This window comes from Carcharodon carcharias, chromosome 11 (genome assembly GCF_017639515.1).
Source record: "Carcharodon carcharias isolate sCarCar2 chromosome 11, sCarCar2.pri, whole genome shotgun sequence".
NCBI classification, from domain to species: domain Eukaryota; kingdom Metazoa; phylum Chordata; class Chondrichthyes; order Lamniformes; family Lamnidae; genus Carcharodon; species Carcharodon carcharias.
In genome coordinates, this window is record NC_054477.1 from 51828072 (window position 1) to 51849506 (window position 21435).

A 21435-nucleotide genomic window follows, 5' to 3' on the forward strand; every position below is an offset into this window, starting at 1 on the left:
CCATTTTTTCCACCTGTTCATTATTTTTAAGTGAATCCTTTACCGGGCCCCTAAATATCTCTGCCCCTCCACAGTTCTTGGCTTCTTATCATTTAGAAAATAATCTGATCTATCTTTCTTGGGTACAAAATGGATGACCTCACACTTCCCCACATTGAACTCTATTTTGCTCATTCACATAATCTGTCAATGTCCCTTAGCGACTTTCTTCCTCCTACCTAAACGACTTACTCTGGCACCTAATGTAGCGTTGTCAGAAAACGTGGACATCTGGCTCTCTATTCCTTAATTCCTTTATCTAAGACATGGATAAATACAGTGATAAGCCTGATGTAATAGTGCAAATCCCTGGGAGATGCTATTAGTTGCATCTTGTGAATTAGTATCCCTACTCTGTGTTCTACTTTCTAACCAATTCTCTACTCATTCACATTATTGAACACAGAATCTGATTCTTCTCTTCTCCTGCCATACAACAACCCCTGACAAGGGAATAGATAGATTGCTCCTCCATCTGAGCTGATGCTATTCAATGAAAGTGAATAATAGTCACCCTGGTTGACCCTCTATACTCAGCTCTCTCCTGCATTCTCAACATGCTATGCTCAAATGTTATTGAGAAATTATTGTTTGGAAAGAACAGCTTTAGTCATGGAGCAGTCTTTTGATGCACAGCTGGATTTATCACAGCATATTTTATCATTTGTTCTTCCTGAACTAGCTTTGCTAGAGCCATTACTTGGAATATATTTTGAATGAATATTACAATTGTAATGATAAAATTCTTGACTCCTAGGAATATGAGATGTGTTTACTTTAATGGCTGCTGATCCATTATGTTGTTGGACATAATAGAAATGATTATTGAATCAGCCCCATCGCTCAGTACAACACTGACAGATGGGCTGATTGGTATAAGCTGCAACAAGGTTACTGCCTGTGGATCCCAAGATACTGGGAGGGGAAATCCTTAATATTACATTAGTTGTCTATTTAAATATTCCTTATCAGCCTGCATAATTTATTACACTCATAGAGTGAAAAAGTATTTGGTCAGGCACGCTCTTGTGAAGCAACCATTTGTCTGGCAGTGACACTGGCAGTTCACTGATGCAGCTTGCACTTCCATCATTGCCTGTCTTCCCATTGGTCTGTCAAAATTATCTCTTTTGCACTAATAGCCCTTTTGTTGCTCTGAAGGTTATTTATTTTGTAAACCTGAAAGACTGCTGATAGTTATGTGTGTGCGTGCCCACACCTATTGAACAAAGCGTGCCTGTCAGTCATTGTTTACAGAGCATTGTGCCGCTCTCAGCAGCTTAATTTACTGTGAGTGCATGCAGCCCTGCTGTTTTTATCAAACTTTTGACTTCTGCCGTCAGTGAAACATAAATGCTGTTCACTTCAAGTTAGTGAGTGATTTCATTCTGGTCTGAACGCTAGGAGCTGGTTGTTCGTCTTCAGGCTACGAGAAAGCTGATGATGAGATGTCTGGAACTACATCTACAGAGCCAGATCAAGCAGGCCGAGTTATTAGTATCAACCTGCCTCAGATAACTAAATTCTGTGACAACCATGTCAGGTAAGGAAATCATGTAAACTTGTAAAATTCTATGTGTGAAGGTTAGGACGTTCACAGACTTATTTTGAAGGAGAAAGCTTCATTTTTTTTCTCCACAGAATTGTAGAGTTTGAATTATTTATTGATTTTAAGTGTGTCACTGATTCCCATATACAGTGTTAATTAATAGAAAGAAGTAAGACTTTGTGCCTGAGTGTAGGAAATCTAATTTCATGTCCTGCACAAGAACAATGTTTCTTTAAGGCATACAAAATTAAACTCAGCATGAAGATTGTTGAGCAAAAAAGTGATTTTGATGACCGAAAGAATGTCTGTTTACAGATGTTGCACTACATTGAAAGGTAAATGCTTGCTGTATTACTGATTTCACTTGCTAATATGTATTATTTAAATAAAATGTAATAGAAACTAGAGTTGCAGATTGTCCCTGAACTCCCTAATTATCAGACTTTTCAGGTTAATCCCAGTTAGCATTTGGATGTAGTTAATTCTGCTATAACTTGGAGCACTTTTGCAAAGAAAAAGAATTGTGTTCCCCTTTCAGACTATAGGTTTTTGAATTGGGTTCCTGGGCAAAGCATACGATGGACCGTGAGCGTATTTGGAGGATTCTTTTTTACTTTAGCTTATAAGTATGTTATTTCTGTTGCTGTAAATTAATTTCAAAGGGTATTTTCTTCCATAATTCCTTTGGATAGCTCATGGTGTCTTTTTGACGTTGGGATTGGGTCAGTGTTTGAAGAGAGCACTAAACATACAAGTCTCAAAACCGCCGTTTTAGGTTTACTGTGAAATCTGGTTTTTGTTTGGTGAATTTTGGGTAGAGATGGAAGGAGGGGCAGCACCTTGCTGTGGAAATGGATTTTGAGCTGTAGACCTGCTTGCAGTCTTATCCTGGGGAGGCAGCAGGAAACATTTCCAGAGATAAATGATTATGTTGCACTCCGAGTGGAAATCTGAACACATGGGATTTGGATTGTAATTTCAAGTTCAGATTCATTTCACTCAGTGAGAGGCTAGCATACTTTGTTTCCGTGAGATGCTAAACATGTACTTAAACTTCCGATACTGTACTTAAATATCTCCAGAGAGCAAATAGAGTGACTTAGGTTAATTATTAAAGTTACAATTCTGGGAACAGATTCCAAAAGACAGGGTAATATGAATCTCCAAGACTGAATTGTACCTTTACGCCCTTTCTGTGTGTTGCTGCAATATATATATTGTATAAGGAAGTTAATATGCCTATAATGCTGGGTATCTGGGAATGATGACAAGGCTTTTAGTTGACCAAAAGCTAAAAAAGGAAAGATTGCATTTATGTAGTGCTTTATACTGTGCTTTCATGACCTCAGGATGTCTCCAGCCAATAAAGCACTTTTGAAGAATAGTCATTGTTGTAGTGCAGAGAATTGTCATGGCTAGTTTGCACACAGCAAAGTTCCACTAACCACAATGTGATAATGGAACAGATAATATGTTTTACTGGTGATGGTAGAGGAATAATTTTTGGCCAAAAACCCCCTCCTGTTCTTCAGATCATGTCAAGAAATCTTGAATATCCACCTGAGAGAGTAGACATGCCTCAGTTTAGCATCTCCTGAAAGACAGGAGCTCTAACAATGTTGAGGGAGTGCTGCACTGTGTTGAAGTACCAGCCTAGATTTTGTACTCAAGTTTCTGGACTAAGGCTCGAACCCATAACCTTCTCACCCAGAGGCAGGATTGCTATCGCTAAGCCACGTTGACGTCTAATTGATAGGCTCAGGTAATATAACATATGAATGCAAAGTACATGAGGTGGAAACATCTAAACTGTAAGAAATCAGATTACAACCTTGACATTGTTTTTCTGGTATCTCTCATTCACCTTAATGATTTATTTTGTTTGTTTGTCTGTAATTCATTTTTTTAAGTTAGTTTCACCACAGCAAAGGCTCCTATTGTCATATCTTTGTCTTAACGTGCGAGCAACATGGTTAGTTAAGGAAATGTTCTGCAGTTGTTGAGTAAAATTCTTCAATGTGTGAAATATAACTAATTTTTAATCTGAACAATATCAACGAAGATGGAACAAGGACTGCGTAATAAATTAGGACTGAGTTTATCAAACTAGTAACAGTGTAAACAATGGAAGAACCCAACAGAACTGATACATTACCAGGAAAGCATTGGAGATATCTCTATAAGAGCCCTGTACTAAGCAATTTGTTGGAGCAATTGGAGATGCTTGTAAAATTAAGTGGAACTAGCCTGAAGGAGTTTTAATGAAGAAATGAACTGTGAAGTTGGCTGTGCCATTGATGATGATAGAAAAACCCATGGTTTAGGAATTGGGAGTTTTGATGTAATGGCTTCTGATTAAGTTGAATTTGAGAGATAATGATCACATTATGGGTGCTGCAGTGTAATCAATCACTTTATTTCTGCAGTAGTTACTGTACATTATACATCTTAAGTAGATTCTGTGGAATTGCATGATTCACTAGAACTAATTTTAAAAAGAAAGGAACATTGCTAAATCTTTTCTCAGCATTTGCAATTGCTCATCCAGCATGCCTGATTCTGAAATCAGGTTTTAACATTTAATTTATATCTGATTTTTTTTTCAACAGCACCACTGTCACTTTAGAAAGAGTAGAAAATTGGTTCAATTTGTTCATTTTCAAAGCATTTGTTACTTTCTATGTTTTGAAACCATTTGCTTCGCAACAGTATCTATATTCAGGAAGTTCTGATATATTCTTTAGATAAAGTGGCTTTAATTTTTCAATACAACTAGTTTTTATTGTGTGTACATGGGGATTAGCTGAACATCTAGATATGTTTTGTAGCAACTATGCAATTTCCGTATTTTCTTCCACAAGCCGTGCCCTTGTTTCTACAAAAAATATTTTATTAAAAGGCTTCAAAGTTAAGGCTACAGTGCTTCTACCTTAGATAATTAGAAACTGCTATATTATGCTAGCATCCAGGCCCATTGTATCACCCTCAACATATTAGTCTCATGCAGCCAGCTGTAACTCAAAAATAAACTTTGCTGAGACTCGTTAATAGGAATAGTTAGAAAGAGCTACTTACAGTGGATCTTTCCAGCCTTATTGAAAATCTATTGGTGTCACTAGCAATAGCCTTAATGCAATATAAAAGCAGTTCAGTATCACTAGATCATTGGGAAACAAAATACTAGTTGGGATGGTTGAGCTCGCAAATGAGCTGAGTTGTTTCTGCAGTTCCTCACAGGGTGACCAACTCTTATGGAATAAAATAATTAAGGGACAGTTCGCCCTGGTGAAGGTGACCATTCAAGCAGGGTGGCGGGTAAGTTTACAAGATTCAAGTGGTGATGAAGCTTCAGAAACAATAATAAGGGATAAAATTAATTGATTAACAATTAACTAAGGAAAGCCAGCACAGATTTGTTCAGGGCAAATCATGTTTAACTAACTTACTTGAGTTTTTTGATGAGGCGGTAGGAGCAGAGGGACTTGGGACCTGTATAGAAATCGTTGAAGGCGGCCGGAAAAGTTGAGGGAACGATTAATAAAGCACACATCATCCTCGACTTCCTTAATAAGAGCATAGAGTACAAGAGCAAGGAAGTTATGTTGAACTTGTATAAGACACTAATTCAGCCTCAAATGGAGTATTGCATCCAGTTCTGGGCACCACACTTTAGTAAAGATGTGGAGGCATTAGAGAGAAGGCAAAAAATATTCACGAGAATGGTTCCAGGGATGAGAAACTTCAGTTACATAGATTGGAGAGGTTTGAACTGTTCTCCTTGGAGAAAAGAAGGTTGGTTGATTGGAGATTAGAAAGAGGAATTCAAAATCTTAAGGGGTCTGGACAGAATAGATAGGCAGAAACTGTTCCCATTGTGGAAGGATCGACAGCCAGAGGACACCTATTTAAGTTAGTTGGCAAAACCAGCAATGGCAAAATGAGGAAAAACATTTTCACGCAGTAAGTTGTTAGGATCTGGAATGAACTACCTGAAAGTGTGGTGGAGGCAAGTTCAAACAAAGCATTCAAGAGGGAATTGAATTATTATCTGAAAAGGCAGAGTGTGCTGAGTACAGGGAAAAGGGGGTGGTGTAGTGTCACGAGGTGAATTGTTCCTTCAGAAAGCCAGCACAGTCATGAAGTGGCTGAATGGCCGCCTCCTGTGCTGTAACCATCCTATGATTCTAAATGACATGGGGGAGGAGAGTAGAATCACATTGTTTGAGGGGCTTGAGATCAGTGGACTTTATTTTGTTCAAACTTGTTCCCAAATCACACTGCATCTCCATTGTGGTTTGAAACATTGCAGTTCGGCAGGCAATTGAGCACATTACCTTTAGAATACTGTTTAATTTGAGAGATACAGGGAGGGGCTGATCCTTTGAGGGGGCCAAAGCGCCTCAGCTGGTTGGATGTTCTCTCCTCCTCCCATATCCTGTCGGATCTTCTCCTGGAATAAGAGGATAGCATCCATGTGCTGCACATGTTATTTATTCATAGAGTGGTCCAGATATTTTAAAGTATTAATGTACAACAGCTTGGTCTGGCAATACAATACTTTCTTACAGGAGCCTTTTACATATATATATATCACCTAAATACAAATGATCACGGACTATCCTTTCAGCATTTCTTTCCCCACCTGGCTACCCTACCCACCCTTCTCCCACCCAAACACACTTTGCTTATTAAAACTAAAAAGTTACAGCAATCAAGGAACAATTTGGTGCTGGTCATCGTTCTGGCCCTTCCAGCATCTGGTTACTTTAACCCACTGTGCGAATAGATGTGCTAACACTTTCAATCATTCTTTCAGAGGATGTGCATTTTTTATATATCATGTTGCATTGTAACATACCCCAGCCCTACAGCTACAGCTCCCTTCCCTTTAAGCTCAGTTTTGTTGGTTTCAAAAGAATCCATTCAAAATTTCAAACCTGTCAACTTCTACTTTGGGCTTTGGTTGCTCTGTGGGCTCCATCTGATGCCACCTTGTGGGCAATGGTGGGAGCACACTGAGACTGCGCATAAATGCCAAAGACAGGCAGGGAACTGCTCTAGAGTACAGAGAGGCTGTTTTGCAAATGTGGGACAAATGCCGTGCCGGGAGGTAAAACATATAGGACACAGGACAATTAGCAATATTAAGGGAACAGACCCATATAAAATGGCACGGTTGGTCACCTTGGTTCCTAATAAGAGAAATTTCCTATGTTGTTTGGTTAGAGATTCCCCTAGTACATAGAAGTTAAAGTCAGCTGATGAAGCAACCCATGGATTCTCATCCATTTTCATTGGATAGTCAGTGTACAGCATTGGAAAAGACCCGAGAAATGGCCTGAAAATGGTAAATGATGCAAAGGAAGATAAAATTTACTATTGGGATGGCTATGTTGCCATTATTTGTGCTTCTCAAAAGAAATCCTGATGCAGCAACCAGGCAGGGGTCTTAAGATAGTATTGAATTGGAGCTGGAGGTGTACAGCTATGCCTCGGCACAGTGTTAATTTTTTTTTTCTTTTGAGATCAATGCTGTGATGGAGACAAAAATAAATACGGGTCCTACTAAAAATGCTTTTAGCTTAAACAACAAACATTGGCCAGAGGCAGTTTTAAACATAACCAGACAAGAAATCATGGTCTTTGCTGTAAGAATTAGCCTGCTTTTTTCATCAGATCAGTGACACTTCACTGTGCAGTTCTTGGTCCAAAAGAACTGTCACATTATCACTGAAATGGCATTTTGCTAATAGATTGCTGGTTTTGATTCATTGACACACAACTGAAAGGGTAACTCTATGCAGCAACTGTAGCTGAGCAAATACTGCTACTCAAAGCAACAATACTAATTCAAGAATATCTTGAAATTCAGGAAATTAAGCAGTCAGTGCTATTAGAATAGAGAAAAGACAAGAATATAAATGATCAGCACTTGGGAATCAAGCAATGGGTGAAATATTTCTAATACTGTAAAAAAAAAATTAATACAAACCATCAACCTGATGTAAGATTCTACTTTCCACCTTGCCTAAGTTATAAAAGCACATGGTCACAGGAATAGGCCATCCAACTGCTCTTGCTCTTTCCCTTAATCAATTAGAACACAGTTACTCTGTAGTTTATTTTGCTGCGTTTGATCCATATCCCTTGCTATCAAATAAAATCCGCTGTGAAGATTTCAATTGCCCTTGGGCAAGAATATTCCAGATTTCCACTATGCTTTATATCCAAAAGTGCTTCTTGATTTTCCTCCTAAATGGCCTTGCTCTAAATTTTTAATTAGGCCCCATGTTCTAGATTCCCCCACTTGAGAAAATGGCTTCTCTGCATCAACCCTCTCAAATCCTCTTAACAGTTTAAACACCTTGATTACATCATCTTTCAATCTCCTATGCTCAAGGGAATATAATATTGAATGCAGTACAAGTTATAATTTAACCTTTTAAGTCCTGGTATCATTCTGGTGAATGTGCAGTTACATTGTCCTCGAGATTGGGGACGTATCTTTCATGAGATGTGGTTCCTAAAACTGACGTAACACTTTAGATGAGGCCTGACTACAGCTCTGTACAGCTGAAACATAACGGCCTCCACTTTGTATTATTGCCCTCCTAAGATCAACACCAACATTCCATGAGACTTTTTCATTATTTTTTGCACCTCCGCACAAATCTTTCATTTAAAATTCTAGTATCATACCAATTCTCTCAACGAGCTATCTTTGTGGATTTACTCCCTCAGTCTCTACATTAAGCAACTTATTATCCTCAGTGATTTCAACCTCCTGAAAAGGCGGTGGAGTTGCAATGCTGGTTAAAGAGGAAATTAATGCAATACTGAAGAAAGATATTAGCTCCGACGATGTGGGATCTGTATGGGTAGAGCTGAGAGACACTAAGGGGCAAAAAATGTTAGTGGGGGTTGTATATAGACCCCCAAACTGTAGTGGTGATGTTGGGAATGGCATTAAACAGGAAATTAAAGACAAATGCAATAAAGGGACATTTGTAATTATGGGTGACTTTAATCTGAGTATAGATTGGGTAAATCAAATTAGTAACAATACCCGTAGAGGAGGAATTCCTGGAGTGTCTACGGGATGGTTTTCTGAACCAACTAGAGAACAGGCCATCCTAGACTGGATATTGTGTAATGAGAAAGGAATAATTGGCACTCTAGTTGTGCAAGGCCCCTTGGGGATGAGCGACCATAATATGATAGACTTCTTCGTCAAGATGGAGAGTGACGTAGTTGACCCTGAGACTAGGGCCCTGAATCTTAGTAAAGGAAACTACGATGGTATGAGGCGTGAGTTGGCTATGATGGATTTGGAAACGTTACTTAAAGAGATGACGGTGGATAGGCGATGGCAAACGTTCAAAGAGCACATGGGTGAACTGCAACAATTGTTTATTCCTGTCTGGCGCAAAAGTAAAACAGGAAAGATGGCCAAACCATGGCTTACAAGGGAAATTAGAGAGAGTATTAGATTCAAGGAAGAGGCATACAAATTGGACAGAAAAAAACAGCAGATTTGAGGATTGGGAGCACTTTAGAATTCAGCAAAGGAGGACCAAGGGATTGATTAAGAAGGGGAAAATAGAGTACAAGAGTAAGCTTGCGGGGAACATAAAAACTGACTAAAAGTTTCTATAGGCATGTGAAGAGAAAAAGATTGTTGAAGTCAAATGTAGGTCCCTTACTGTCAGAAACAGGGGCATTTATAATGGGGAACAAAGAAATGGCTGACCAACTAATTATATACTTTGGTTCTGTCTTCACAAAGGAGGACACAAATAACATACCAGAAATGTTGGAGAACACAGGGTTTAGTGAGTGGGAGGAACTGAAAGCAATCAGCATTAGTAGGGAAATGGTGTTGAGGAATTTGATGGGATTGAAGGCCGTTAAATGCCCAGGGCCTGATAGTCTACATCCCAGAGCACTTAAGGAAGTGGCCCTAGAAACAGTGGATGCATTGGTGGTCGTCTTGCAAGATTCTATAGACTCTGGAACAATTCCTACAGATTGGAGGGTGGCTAAGGTAACCCCACTATTTAAAAAGGGAGGTAGAGAAAAAACAGGGAATTATAGCCTGACGTCGGTAGTGGGGAAAATTCTAGAGTCCATTATAAAAGATTTAATACAGTGGCAGAATCGAACAGAGTCAGCATGGATTTACGAAAGGAAAGTCATGCTTGACAAATTTTTCAAGGATGCAACTAGTAGAGTTGATGAGGGGGAGCCAGCGGATGTGGTTTATTTGGGCTTTCAGAAGGCTTTTGACAAAGTCCCACATAAGAGATTAGCGTGTAAAATTAAAGCGTATGGGATTGGGGCTCGTGCATTGAGATGGGTAGAAAACTGGTTGGCAGACAGGAAACAGAGTAGGAATAAACAGGGTTTGTTCCGAATGGCAGGCAATGACTAGTTGGGTACCGCAGGGATTGGTGTTGGGACCCCAGCTATTCACAATATACATTAATGATTTAGATGAGGGAACTAAATGTAATATCTCCTAATTTGCAGATGACACAAAACTAGGTGGGAGGGTGAGCTGTGAGGAGGATGCAAAGATGCTTCAGTGTGATTTGGACAAGCTGAGTGAGTGGGCAAATGCATGGCAGATGCAGTATAATGTGGATAAATGTGAGGTTATCCACTTTGGTAGCAAAACCAGGAAGGCATATTATTATCTGAATGGCTATAAATTAAGAGAGGAATGTGCAACGAGACCAGGGTCTCCTCGTACACCAGTTGCTGAAGGTAAGCATGCAGGTGTAGCAGGCGGTAAAGAAGGCAAATGGTATGTTGGCCTTCATAGTGAGAGGATTCAAGTACAGGAGCAGGGATGTTTTGCTGCAATTATACAGGGCCTTGGTGAGACCATACCTGGAATACTGTGTGCAGTTTTGGTCTCCTTACCTGAGGGAAGGATGTTCTTGCTATAGAGGAGGTGCAGCGAAGGTTTACCAGACTGATTCCTGGGATGGCAAGACTGACATATGAGGAGACATTGAGTTGGTTAGGATTATAATCGCTGGAGTTCAGAAGAATGAGGGGGGATCTCATAGAAACCTATAAAATTCTAACAGGACTGGACAGCATAGATGCAGGAAGGATGTTCCCGACAGTGGGGGAGTCCAGGACCAGGGGTCACAGCCTGGGGATACGGGAAAGACTATTTAGTACTGGGATGAGGAGAAATTTCTTCACCCAGAGAGTGGTGAGCCTGTGGAATTTGTTACCACAGAAAGTAGCTGAGGCCAAAACATCATATGTTTTCAAGAAGGAGTTAGAAATAGCTCTTGGGGCGAAAGGGATCAAAGGATATGGGGGGAAAGCGGGAGCAGGCTATTGAATTGGATGATCAGCCATGATCATAATGAACGGAGGAGCAGGCTTGAATGGCCGAATGGCCTATTCCTCCTATTTTCTATGTTTCTATCTCAATTCATCATGTTGTTTTGACCATTGAGTTAACTCCTTTCCTATCCTCCCTTAATCTTTCCCTCCATGTACACTCCCTAACCTATATTTACTGCCTTCCCCTTGACTTCGCCATCTTACATCACCGTATGTGATAACTGAGCATTTAGAAAATAATGGTAGGTAGGATTGGGCAGAGTCAACATGGATTCATGAAAGGGCAATCATGTTTGACAAACTTGTTGGAGTTTTTTGAAGATGAACTAGCTGAATAGATAATGGGGAACCAGTGGATGTGGTGTATTTGGATTTTCAGAAGGCTAACATGAATTGAGAATTGGTTCATGGACACAAAATAGAGAATAGGAATAAACCCATTGACAGGCTGTTAGTAGTGGGGTGCCACAAGGATCAGTGCTTGGGCCCCAGCTATTCACAATCTATATCAATGGGAATGGGGTGTGGGAACCAAATGTAATATCTCCAAGATGATATAAAACTAACTGGGAATATGAGTTATGAGGAGGATGCAAAGAGGCTTCAAGGGGATTTTGACAGACTAAGTGAGTGACCAAGAACATGGCAGATAGAGTATAATGTGAAAAAAATGTGAAGTTATCCACTTTGATAGGAAAAACGGAAATGCAGAGCATTTTTTAAATGTTGGGAGATTGGATGCATTGATGTCCAAATGGACCTAGGTGCCCTTGTTCATGAGTCACTGAAAACTAGCAAGAAGATTTGAGTATAATCGTAAAGATGTCTTGCTGTAATTGTATAGAGCCTTGGTGAGACCGCACCTGGAGTATTGCGTACAGTTTTGATCTCCTTATCTAAGGAAGAATATACCTGCCGTAGAGAGAGTGCAACAAAGGTTCACCAGACTGAATCCTAGGGTGGCGGGATTGTCCTATGGGGAGTGGTTGAAACTGGGCCTGTAATCTCTAGAATTTAGAAGAATTCTAAATCTCATTGAAATATACAAAATTCTTAGGCTGGATTAGGTAGATACAGGAAGGATGCTTCCCTTCTTGCTGTCCACCCACATTTCCCTTCTTGCTAGCAAATCTACTTCATATGTGTCTGCCTCGGGGGAAAGAAAAATGGCCAATTCAACTGCATTTTAAAAACCCCATTTGTTCAGCCTTAGGCCCTTCACTCATCACAAATTTATGTAGCTGCTGATCTGCTCAACCACACCCTCACTGCCACCTTCACTACACTAGCCCCCGTTAAAACCATTATTCATTCACGCATGCTTGCAATCACTCACGCGTGCGCCCACTCTCTCACGCGTGCGCCCATTCTCTCACACATGCATGCACCCACCTTGCATGCACCTGCCAGCTCGCTTGCAGGCACCCGCTTGCTCACGCACACATCCGCCCGCTCGCTCGTGCCCGCCCGCCCGCTCGTGCCAGCCCGCCTGCCCGCTCGTGCCAGCCCGCGCCCGCACCCACCCGCCCACCGGAATGTTAACACCATTTCTCTCCACAGATACTTCCTGAACTGAGTATTTCCAGCATTTTCTGTTTTTATTTCAGATTTCCAGCATCTGCAGTATTTTGCTTTTCTTGTTAAGAGTGGGACTAGGCTAAGGTGGTATTTGTGTTTCTCTCTCACTCTTTCACCTCCTTCCCCCAGTTTGTTTTGTTGTCTGTCTCTTTCGATCCCCCTCAGTTTGTGTTGCCCTCTCTTTCTGTTCTCTAGCTTGTCTCTGTCTCTCTCCCTCTCTTCCAGTTTGTGTTTATCTCCTTCCCTCTCCTCCTGGTATTTACAGTTCTCTCACTCTCCCCTCCCTTCCCAATTTCTCTCTTGGGTCTCATGGAGTTTCTTGGAGTTTTTTGTTGGCAGGGGTGCAAACCTTTTTGGAGAAGTTCAAACCTGGTGAGAAAACATGGCATTAATTGGTGCTTTTGCCGGTATTTTTCCAGCACTTAACAATATATTCTTGGAGTTGAAACAGCCTCTTGGAGTGCAACTGTGTTAAGAGCAATGAAAGTTAATAGTCCAGTCTTCTGATATGTTTCAAGCCATATCATTCAGGTGGACATGCTATATGCAGGACATATCTAACAAAGCTCTTTTTAGGATGACTGCCCTGTGGAGTCAAAAAGATAGCTGAAGGTAGACCCTGCATTTGTTGGGTTTGTTTTTTTATGAAGGAAGTGCGATTCTTTTTGAAATTCATGGTTTCAGGGCAGTTTATGGCCACTTTGACATATTAGTCAGTTTTCACATGTGATCCCAACAAACCCACATTTTAAAGTGAGCTTATGCAATGATAAATTTCATATGAAAGTCCCTAACATGAATTGAATGCTTAGAGTCAATTTAATGAGTTATTAATAATACAAAAGACATAAAGGACTTGGTATTTAAACTTGAGTGTTAACCTAATTAATCCAGTATGAACAAAACAACACTTTGCTTGTACTTTTTCTATGCCTTAAAAATAGCTACCAAGCTCAATTTGTGATCTTGAAATATTGACGCCAGGCAGGAGGTTATCATCATCACAGGTTCATGGTGTTGTATTTTGACCTCAAATTCAACTGTCACTGGATTTTGGACTCTGTTCATTCTCTGCCAGCTGTTACTTCTAAGCATTTGTTTCTCAGCATTTCACTTGGTGTTGCCTCCCATCTGCATGAAAGTACTAAATTCCCACTCAGCAGAATGGATGTACTCTTAAATTGTTTCCCAATGTTCTTGCCTTTTAGCTAAATGCCTTTTTCACCCTTTATATTTTGCTAATTTCTCACTTATGCTGATGTGTGTGGGAAGCTTACAAAGGCAAGTAAAACTAAAATTAATTTTAGATGAATATGGTCTGAGGGAGGAGGAAAAGAAACAGAATTGTAAAAAGCTTTGACAGGAGGCAAGGACCATAGTCCTTGAAGCAGTGGCAGACAAAAGGAAGTAAACTGAAATAAAGGAAGAATATCCTGAAGATTTTCCTAAGTGTTGTGAATTATTTTTGAAGATATGGTCACTGTTACTTATGCAGACAATTTACAAGCAGCAAGACCCCACAAACAACAGTAAATTTTCTTTGAAAATTAGTTGGTGGACAAATGTTTGCCAGGACAAGAAATCACCTGCTGTTCAGACCTTTCTATGGAGTCGTTTGCATCCATCCGAACATGCTCATATTAATGTCTCACCTGAAAGCCCATAACCTTGAAATTTCATGAAACAAATCAGGGTCATAAGCAGCCAATATGGTCGATGGAGCAAACTCTGTACATGACAGAAATGCTGTACTGATAATGGTACAAAAAGGTATCCAGGGTTCAAAAGCATTTGAGGCCCCTTTTGTAAAACTGGGCTACCCTGAACACACTTGGTGCCAAGGGACCACAGGGAGCTGTCACCACAAAGGTAAGTTTTTTAAAATACTTGGAAACAGAGATGGGAGGTGCAGGAGAGCTTCTCCCCACTCCACTGAGGTGCTGAAAATTGTTGTCGCTTTTTGCTTGATTTCCTGATTAACCCTCTCCTGATTGTACTATCTCTGTCGGTCACCTCTCCCCCTCCCAAGCGCTGTCCTCCTTTCCCTTTCCCGGTTATTGTTTCCCTTCCTCCGTCCTAGTCCCACCACCCGAATCAGAGAAACTTGTGGGGGCTAGCCACATTCCTATCTTCATAAAATGCATTGTCATGAAACAGTTTACTGTGAGCAGCATTATGGAAGATGTGGTATAATGAAATAATTTGGCATCTAGCACATGTCCATCACATTCCAGACACACTTATAAGTGTTGCATTATGTTAGAGGTGCAAAATAATAATGTGGAATATCTAGGTTCCCACAGGGAATCCTTGAGTCTTAAAGGACCAGGCCAAGATAGCAATCAATTGTGCTCCAGACCCCAGGTTCCCATGGACAATATCACAGATGATTCACTATTTTAGCATCAATGAGTCAGCATCATGGGAGTGATTTCAAATTTTAGAAAAACAGGAGTTGCTTGTGTGAGTGAAACAGTGGCATTTGATGTTGAAGAGTATGATGGTTGATAGATCTAAGTCACAGGGCCAAGGAGAAAAATCATAGGCCCTGGTGCTTCTCCTGTTCCTGCCACTGCCCTTTTAACTCTTTATCCTCAATCATGCATGATATTCTTTCCCCTTTCCAGATTCACCAAGCAATTCACCAAACAATCACAGAAAGGCCTGAGTAAAATGATAACACCCATTGTTGGGCATTTGGCCATTTGGTCCATCGTGTCTTGGCAATTTCACCCCACAAAGCCGGCTCAGTAAATTTCCGTTTGGCCCATTTATGGCATCTGGTTACAAATATTGTCCAATATATATGCAGTGTAGGTCACTCTTATTAAAAGAAGTAACAATATAATGCAGTGTTAGTTTGTGTGCACCCTCTAAATGACCTCACCACGACTATTAAACAAACCAGAGTGTACAAACTTTACTTTAACAGCAACATGAAATATTATTAATTTGCCTCATTGGTTATTTATAACACTAAGCAGACGATAATATTGATTTTGGTGACTGCATCAGCCCTCATCAATATGCCCTGCACATTGTACCATATGGACACGGTGACAGTAAATTCATATTTGGAGTAAAGAGTCAATACTTGCAACCCAGATGAACTGCACAAGATCTTTTCTATACTGTAGAAGAAATAGAAGACTTTCTGTCGCTTGTGTTCATGATACTATTCAATATAATTTATTTCATACAGGGGGTGAAATTGGATTCTATTTTATCAGTAATCTCACAGAGTAGAAAGTTAAATGATTCCTGAGCAACAAAGTGGAATATTTGAATGACATAGGTCTTCACTGTTGGTGAGAAGCACTGGAGCCCTCGGGCGTCTCTGTATGATACAACTTTTAAGAGGCCAGAGGACAAAGACTGAATGGTTCATAATTGTGTCATTTTTTTCTTGATCAGCAAGTCTGGAGACTTTGCTGATTCCTGCTTCTCGCTATAATATATTTTCAATGTCTAGTATGCAGCGTAACTTTATCATATTTCAGTACATCAAAAAACTCATAAAAAGCTCCAAGATAGAGTGAGATAATGGGCAAGTAGACAAAGGACAAGTTTGAAGTCGAGGGAAAAAACTCTTGAGAATCATGAGCAGTGTAAAACACTCTTGTCCTGGCAGTTTCACCCCACAAAGCCTGCGCAGTAAACTTCCATTAACAACAACAGAAACAGAACTCTAACCAGGATTCTATCCTCTGTTCATAAGATAATTACGGATGACAAAGGCCATCTAGTCCAGCTCATCTCATCCATCCAAATGACATACAAACAAATGTATTAGGAGCTTGCGAAGCCATTTGGCCCCTCAAGCCTGCTGTGCCATTTGATAATATTGCTTACATTATACCAGTGACTACGACAACTCAAAAGTACTTAATTGGCTGTAATGTGATTTGGGATATCGTGATAGGTGCTGTGGCAATCTAGGTTTTGTGTTTCTTTCTTACACCTCTATGCAGTTGGCAGAGTAACAGTAGCAATGGTGAAATTGGAGGCCCAATGCTTATTCATTAGGGTTAGTTAATCACAGAGCCTCAACTGATATTAGGAAAGTGGTTACAAAGAAATCACTACATTTACAAAGCAATTCAGCTCTGTAGCTAATATAGCATTCTGAATTCTCTGGCACCAACCCACAATATACCATAAATGGCATTTGCCCCTTTTAAGCTAATGACACTATACCCAGGATTTGGCAATCAGATGTGTACTAGCAGCTCTGGAAAAATGTTGATTGAATTGTTGTTCTGAATTTTTCAGAGAAGAATGATGCATGGTACAAAAACCCAATACAGCCTTAATTCAAAAACTGGATTGTTTCCCCTTCCCCCAGAAACTGTCATATAAATTGTGTTGTACACTGTGAATTTATAGCCTACCTGGGGTGAACATAGGATGCAGAAGAGATTTTTGAAACCTTTATTTAAGCAATCTCCTAGTGACAAATAGGGATTTAATTCCCAGACTTCACAAGAGTAATAAAATGGGTGATAGTGAGTCAACAGCCTGTTTTGCATCAGTCCTGGTTTTTAGTTTCTTACATATATTTTGATAAGATTCTCGAGCCTCTGGTCCACCAACACAGCATATCATCAAAATTGTGTCTACTTTAGGGCATAATGAAAGTTAGACTGTTTATATGCCGTTTTAAATTCAAAAACCAATTTTGAGAGCTGTACAGTATTTCATTTTGTGGTACTAAACTTTAAAAATGACCCCCCACCCCATGCCCACAAAACCCACCCTACCTCCCAGCTCCCCACATACCTCCCACCGCTTTGCCTGTCCCCCTCACCTCATCCCTATACCCTCACCCCCACTGCCCTCACCCCCTTACCTCACACCCCCACCCATCACCTCACCCCCACACACGCTGACTTCCTCACCTCAAACCCCCATCTCCACCCCCTTACCTCACTTCCTTTTCACCTCAACCCCCCCAACCCCTAACCTCACCCCCATTAGGCCCCACTGCCCTCACCCCTCTTCGCCTCACCCCCTCACCGTACCCCCCTCACCCCCACAGAGCCCCACTGCCCTCACCCCCTCACCTCACCCTACCAGGCCCTCAACTCACTACCTACCCAACCCTCACCCCAACCACCCTCACCTCCCCACCCCCTCATTTCTCACCCCCACCTCACCGCAACCCTCCACACTCTCTCGTCTCACCCCCCACATTCCTTCATCTCACCCTCCACTCCCTCACCTCCACCCACACTCCGCCACCTCACCCCTCACACCCTCACCTCACCCCACTTTCTCACCTCACCCCACTCCCTCACCTCACCCCCTACTCCCTCACCTTACACCACTCCCTCACCTCCCCCCCAACACTCTCACCCCACCCACCTCAGACCCTACTCCCTCACCCCCCCCAACCCCACACACCCCTACCCCCTTATATCCCCCTATCCTTCCCCCTTCTCCAGCATCCAATTAACTCTAAAATAATTAAGAGACTTACCAGCTTTCGAACAGATCTTCAATCAAGAACACTCTCAGAAGCTGTTTCTGATCTTCAGGCATTTTGTGGTTTTTTGGCGGGCTTTTCAAAATCGGAACCGCGAAGCTGCTGGAGGTCAGAAGCAGCAGCGCAGCAGCTCACTGAAACTAAGCTGAAGAACTGGCTTTTAAAAATTAAGTCCAATTTTTTTCCCCCAAAAATTCTATTTAGGCTTGGCTCCTCAAAACACCCTACGGCACTGAGCCCGAGCACTCCGCACCTTGCCCCTAGGCCCCGGTGTTTGGCACCGTCCGCACTCCCCTCTCCTGGGCCCTGCTCAGCCACACTGATTTGCGTTAATACTATTAGCTATCCCCTGAGCAAAAAAATACTTGTGCACTCATCGGTGGGTGGGATTTTCTGGCCCCGCCCACTGTCAGAATTGTCCCGTTCCGCTGAAAGTCAATGGACTTTTGGCTGGGCCGCCAAATCTCCTGTGACGGGTCCTGCCATGATAGAGCCGGAAAATGCCTGCCAGCGTTTTTGGGGCACTAGTTTTGTTGGGAATGCGGCAAAGCTTGATCATGGCCATTGCCTTTTCACCACCATTTGTACTTAGAAAATGTTTTGCTGGGACTTCAGATGGTCTTTAGATGTTTAGCACTTTCAGTATACACAGGATGTCTGTCTCTTCAACAGAGTTGTTGTCTGAAGCGTGATAGAGAGTGTGATTGTTTTATTATGCTGTATTTTTAGAATATGAAATTTGCATTGTGTTAGTTTTTTACTGTTTAGTCAAAGAAGAGGCTCCCAAGAATGGGCAGGCTCACTGTTTATGTATCAAATGTATGGAGGAAGGAGGGAAGGGTGAAAAGAAAGAAATTGTCTTTAAGTGCTAACCTGTCAATAATATCTTGATGAGGATGCAAAGTTATTTATATGCAGAGGGTTTTAAGACCTTCTCTATGTTGCCTTGCAATACTATCAGGCATCATAATAACTGAGTAGAGAGCATGCTTTCTCCTTATTGCCTTGTCTGCACTTTCCACTGCTGCTGTTGTTCAGTATTCTCTTCATCTACACATCTTTTAAGTACCAGTCGTTAAAGTTTATTTATTTACCCTTTCCCACCAGTTCTATGGAGGTGCATTTTATTAAAAAAGTTTCACATGTCGGTGATCAGGAGCTGATTTTTTTTCCCCTGCCAGCCAAAGGACATATTAAAAGAAAAAGCTTGCATGTTTGAATAGTGCCTTTCACAACCTCAGGACGTTCCAAAGCACTAGCCAGCCAGCGAAATACTTTTGGAGAGCGGTTGCTGCTGTTATATAGGAAGTGAGGTGGCCAGTTTGTACTCTGCAAGGTCTTAGCAATAGCAATGAGATAAGGATAAGATAATCTGTTTCAGTGATGTTGTTTGACGAATATTGGCCTGGATCCTGGAATGAATGCCCCTGCTATTCTTTGACATAGTATTGTGGGATCTTTTACATCCATCTGAGATGAGACCTTAGTTTAATGCTTCATCCGAAGGACAGCAACTTGGATAGTGCAGCATTGCCTTAGTATTGCACTGTCGTGTCAGCCTGGATTTTGTGCTCAAATCTATGGAATTGAGTTTAAACCCACAACCAATGTTCCCTATAAGCTCACGTGTGCGCTGCCATGCAGTAACCTGAAAACAGGAACCGCTCACAAGCTGTCCCATTTGTTGTGTAATCACACATAGAAACTAATTGTACCAGGCACTCAAATACACAGGCTGTGCACAATGAAAATATTTAGAAGAGACATTGCTTATAACTTTCTGATTCAGAGGTGATGAGGCTAATTATACGTCCTTGGCTGTTGCCTGGGTAAGATCAACCAATGAGTACAGACTGGGAATTGAATGTGAGAGCTTATGACCTGTATAGCTTATTTCACTTTGTGTCTAACAGTCAGAAACGAATGGACTAGGAAAACGCTTCACTGTAGAAATAGTATCTCTAATGATGTTTTTGGAATTGATGCCCATGCATCTCCTTCTTGCATATTTCTCTGGCCAGGTTTTCTTCACCCTCTCTTTCCCTTCTGGCTTTCTGGTTTCATGCATTCCTTAAGTGCTCTGGCATGTTAGAAATGCAATAGAGTATCTTTCCCACCTTCCTCTTCAGTGTTCCATTTTCTTGGTAGAGAGATTTGCTTGTGGCCTTTTACCCCTGCTTTCCAGAAACAGGAACTTAACTTGAATGAATATATGTTGAGTGAAAAGGAAATTGGTTCATGTTTCAGCTGAGACCTTTTATTAGAATTTTCATCAGCTCTGATGAAAATACCTGAAATGTTGACAAATATTTTTCTTTCAGATGGTGACTGATATTTTTGGGTAATAATTTGCCTTTGTTGAGAAAATAATAGTCCTTAGTCTTAGTAGACTGACTGTTTTCTTTTATAAGAAGGAATTATGAGTTGTAATTTTTTTGTTTGGTTTGATTTTTCTTACGGGTATGACAATATCCTTCTCTTTATGATCAACAGCACAGCAAAATACAGCCTGATAACATTTCTGCCTCGCTTCTTGTATGAACAGATCAGAAGAGCTGCGAATGCTTTCTTTCTTTTTATAGCCTTATTACAAGTAAGTTTAACTTGGACATGTTTGGGTAAGATTCTGCTCTAATTTTGTATTATTTCTACTGATGTTTTCCCCTTCATTATGTCTAAACTTACGTATAAATTGTTAGTGTATATGCTAATGATAAAAGGATTGGGATCTGGTAATTTTTTACTTAAGATTATTTTGTTATCACTTGCCATTGCAACCAAACACGCTGTTAAAGGGTCACTGACTAACAATAAGGACAACGAACCTTTGGTGTTCCTATCCACCCCCCCCTTCCCCGACCCCATCAACCTAAGGATTTTGAGAATTCTGGAGCACAGCATACCAACTGTTAACTGCTTGAGTTCAACTGATGCAGCAAAGTGGGGTCTCCAATAATTTAGTGAGGCTATTTTATCATCTTGATTCCTCGTGTGCAGTGAGACAATTTACTCGTTTAGTTTTCCTTTCCTCGTCTACACATGAAAATTGAAGCCACTCCATTATGAAGTATTTTATGAAGAAAGCTTAAAACAGTTGTCGGAAAGGTAAACTTAAATAGTTCTGATGTAGGGTGGCATGTCTCTTTTAATATTTATCATTCCATTTTCATAAGAAATTCTGCTGAGTGCTGAATAATTTGAAGCTTTGAACAATTGGGCCTGCTTCTTGCTTTGTATTTTTTAGTTAAAAAGTGCTGATTTCCAGTAGGAGCTTTATGTCTACTGTTGCATCACTTATCACTGTCTAACAAGGAACTGTGTGGATGGCCTCATTCTTAACAACCCTAGTTTGGATTTGTGCCACTGTGAAGTGGCGTTTTGCGACACTCAAATTTATGCTTTGAATGCAGAGACAGGA

General features: G+C 40.8%; 1 protein-coding gene across 2 annotated transcripts in view; it reads left to right on the forward strand.

The window, feature by feature from the left end:
• The window catches only part of atp8a2 (ATPase phospholipid transporting 8A2), a 631244-nt gene that overhangs the window by 90845 nt on the left and 518964 nt on the right, over positions 1-21435 (forward strand). Inside the window, exons 2-3 of one of the 2 annotated variants that reach the window (XM_041199633.1) lie at positions 1444-1582; positions 20511-20610. In XM_041199633.1, the coding sequence (XP_041055567.1) occupies positions 1444-1582; positions 20511-20610 (239 nt within the window). The remainder of the gene's footprint in view (positions 1-1443; positions 1583-20510; positions 20611-21435) is intronic. The other variant, XM_041199634.1, reaches the window with a different exon arrangement.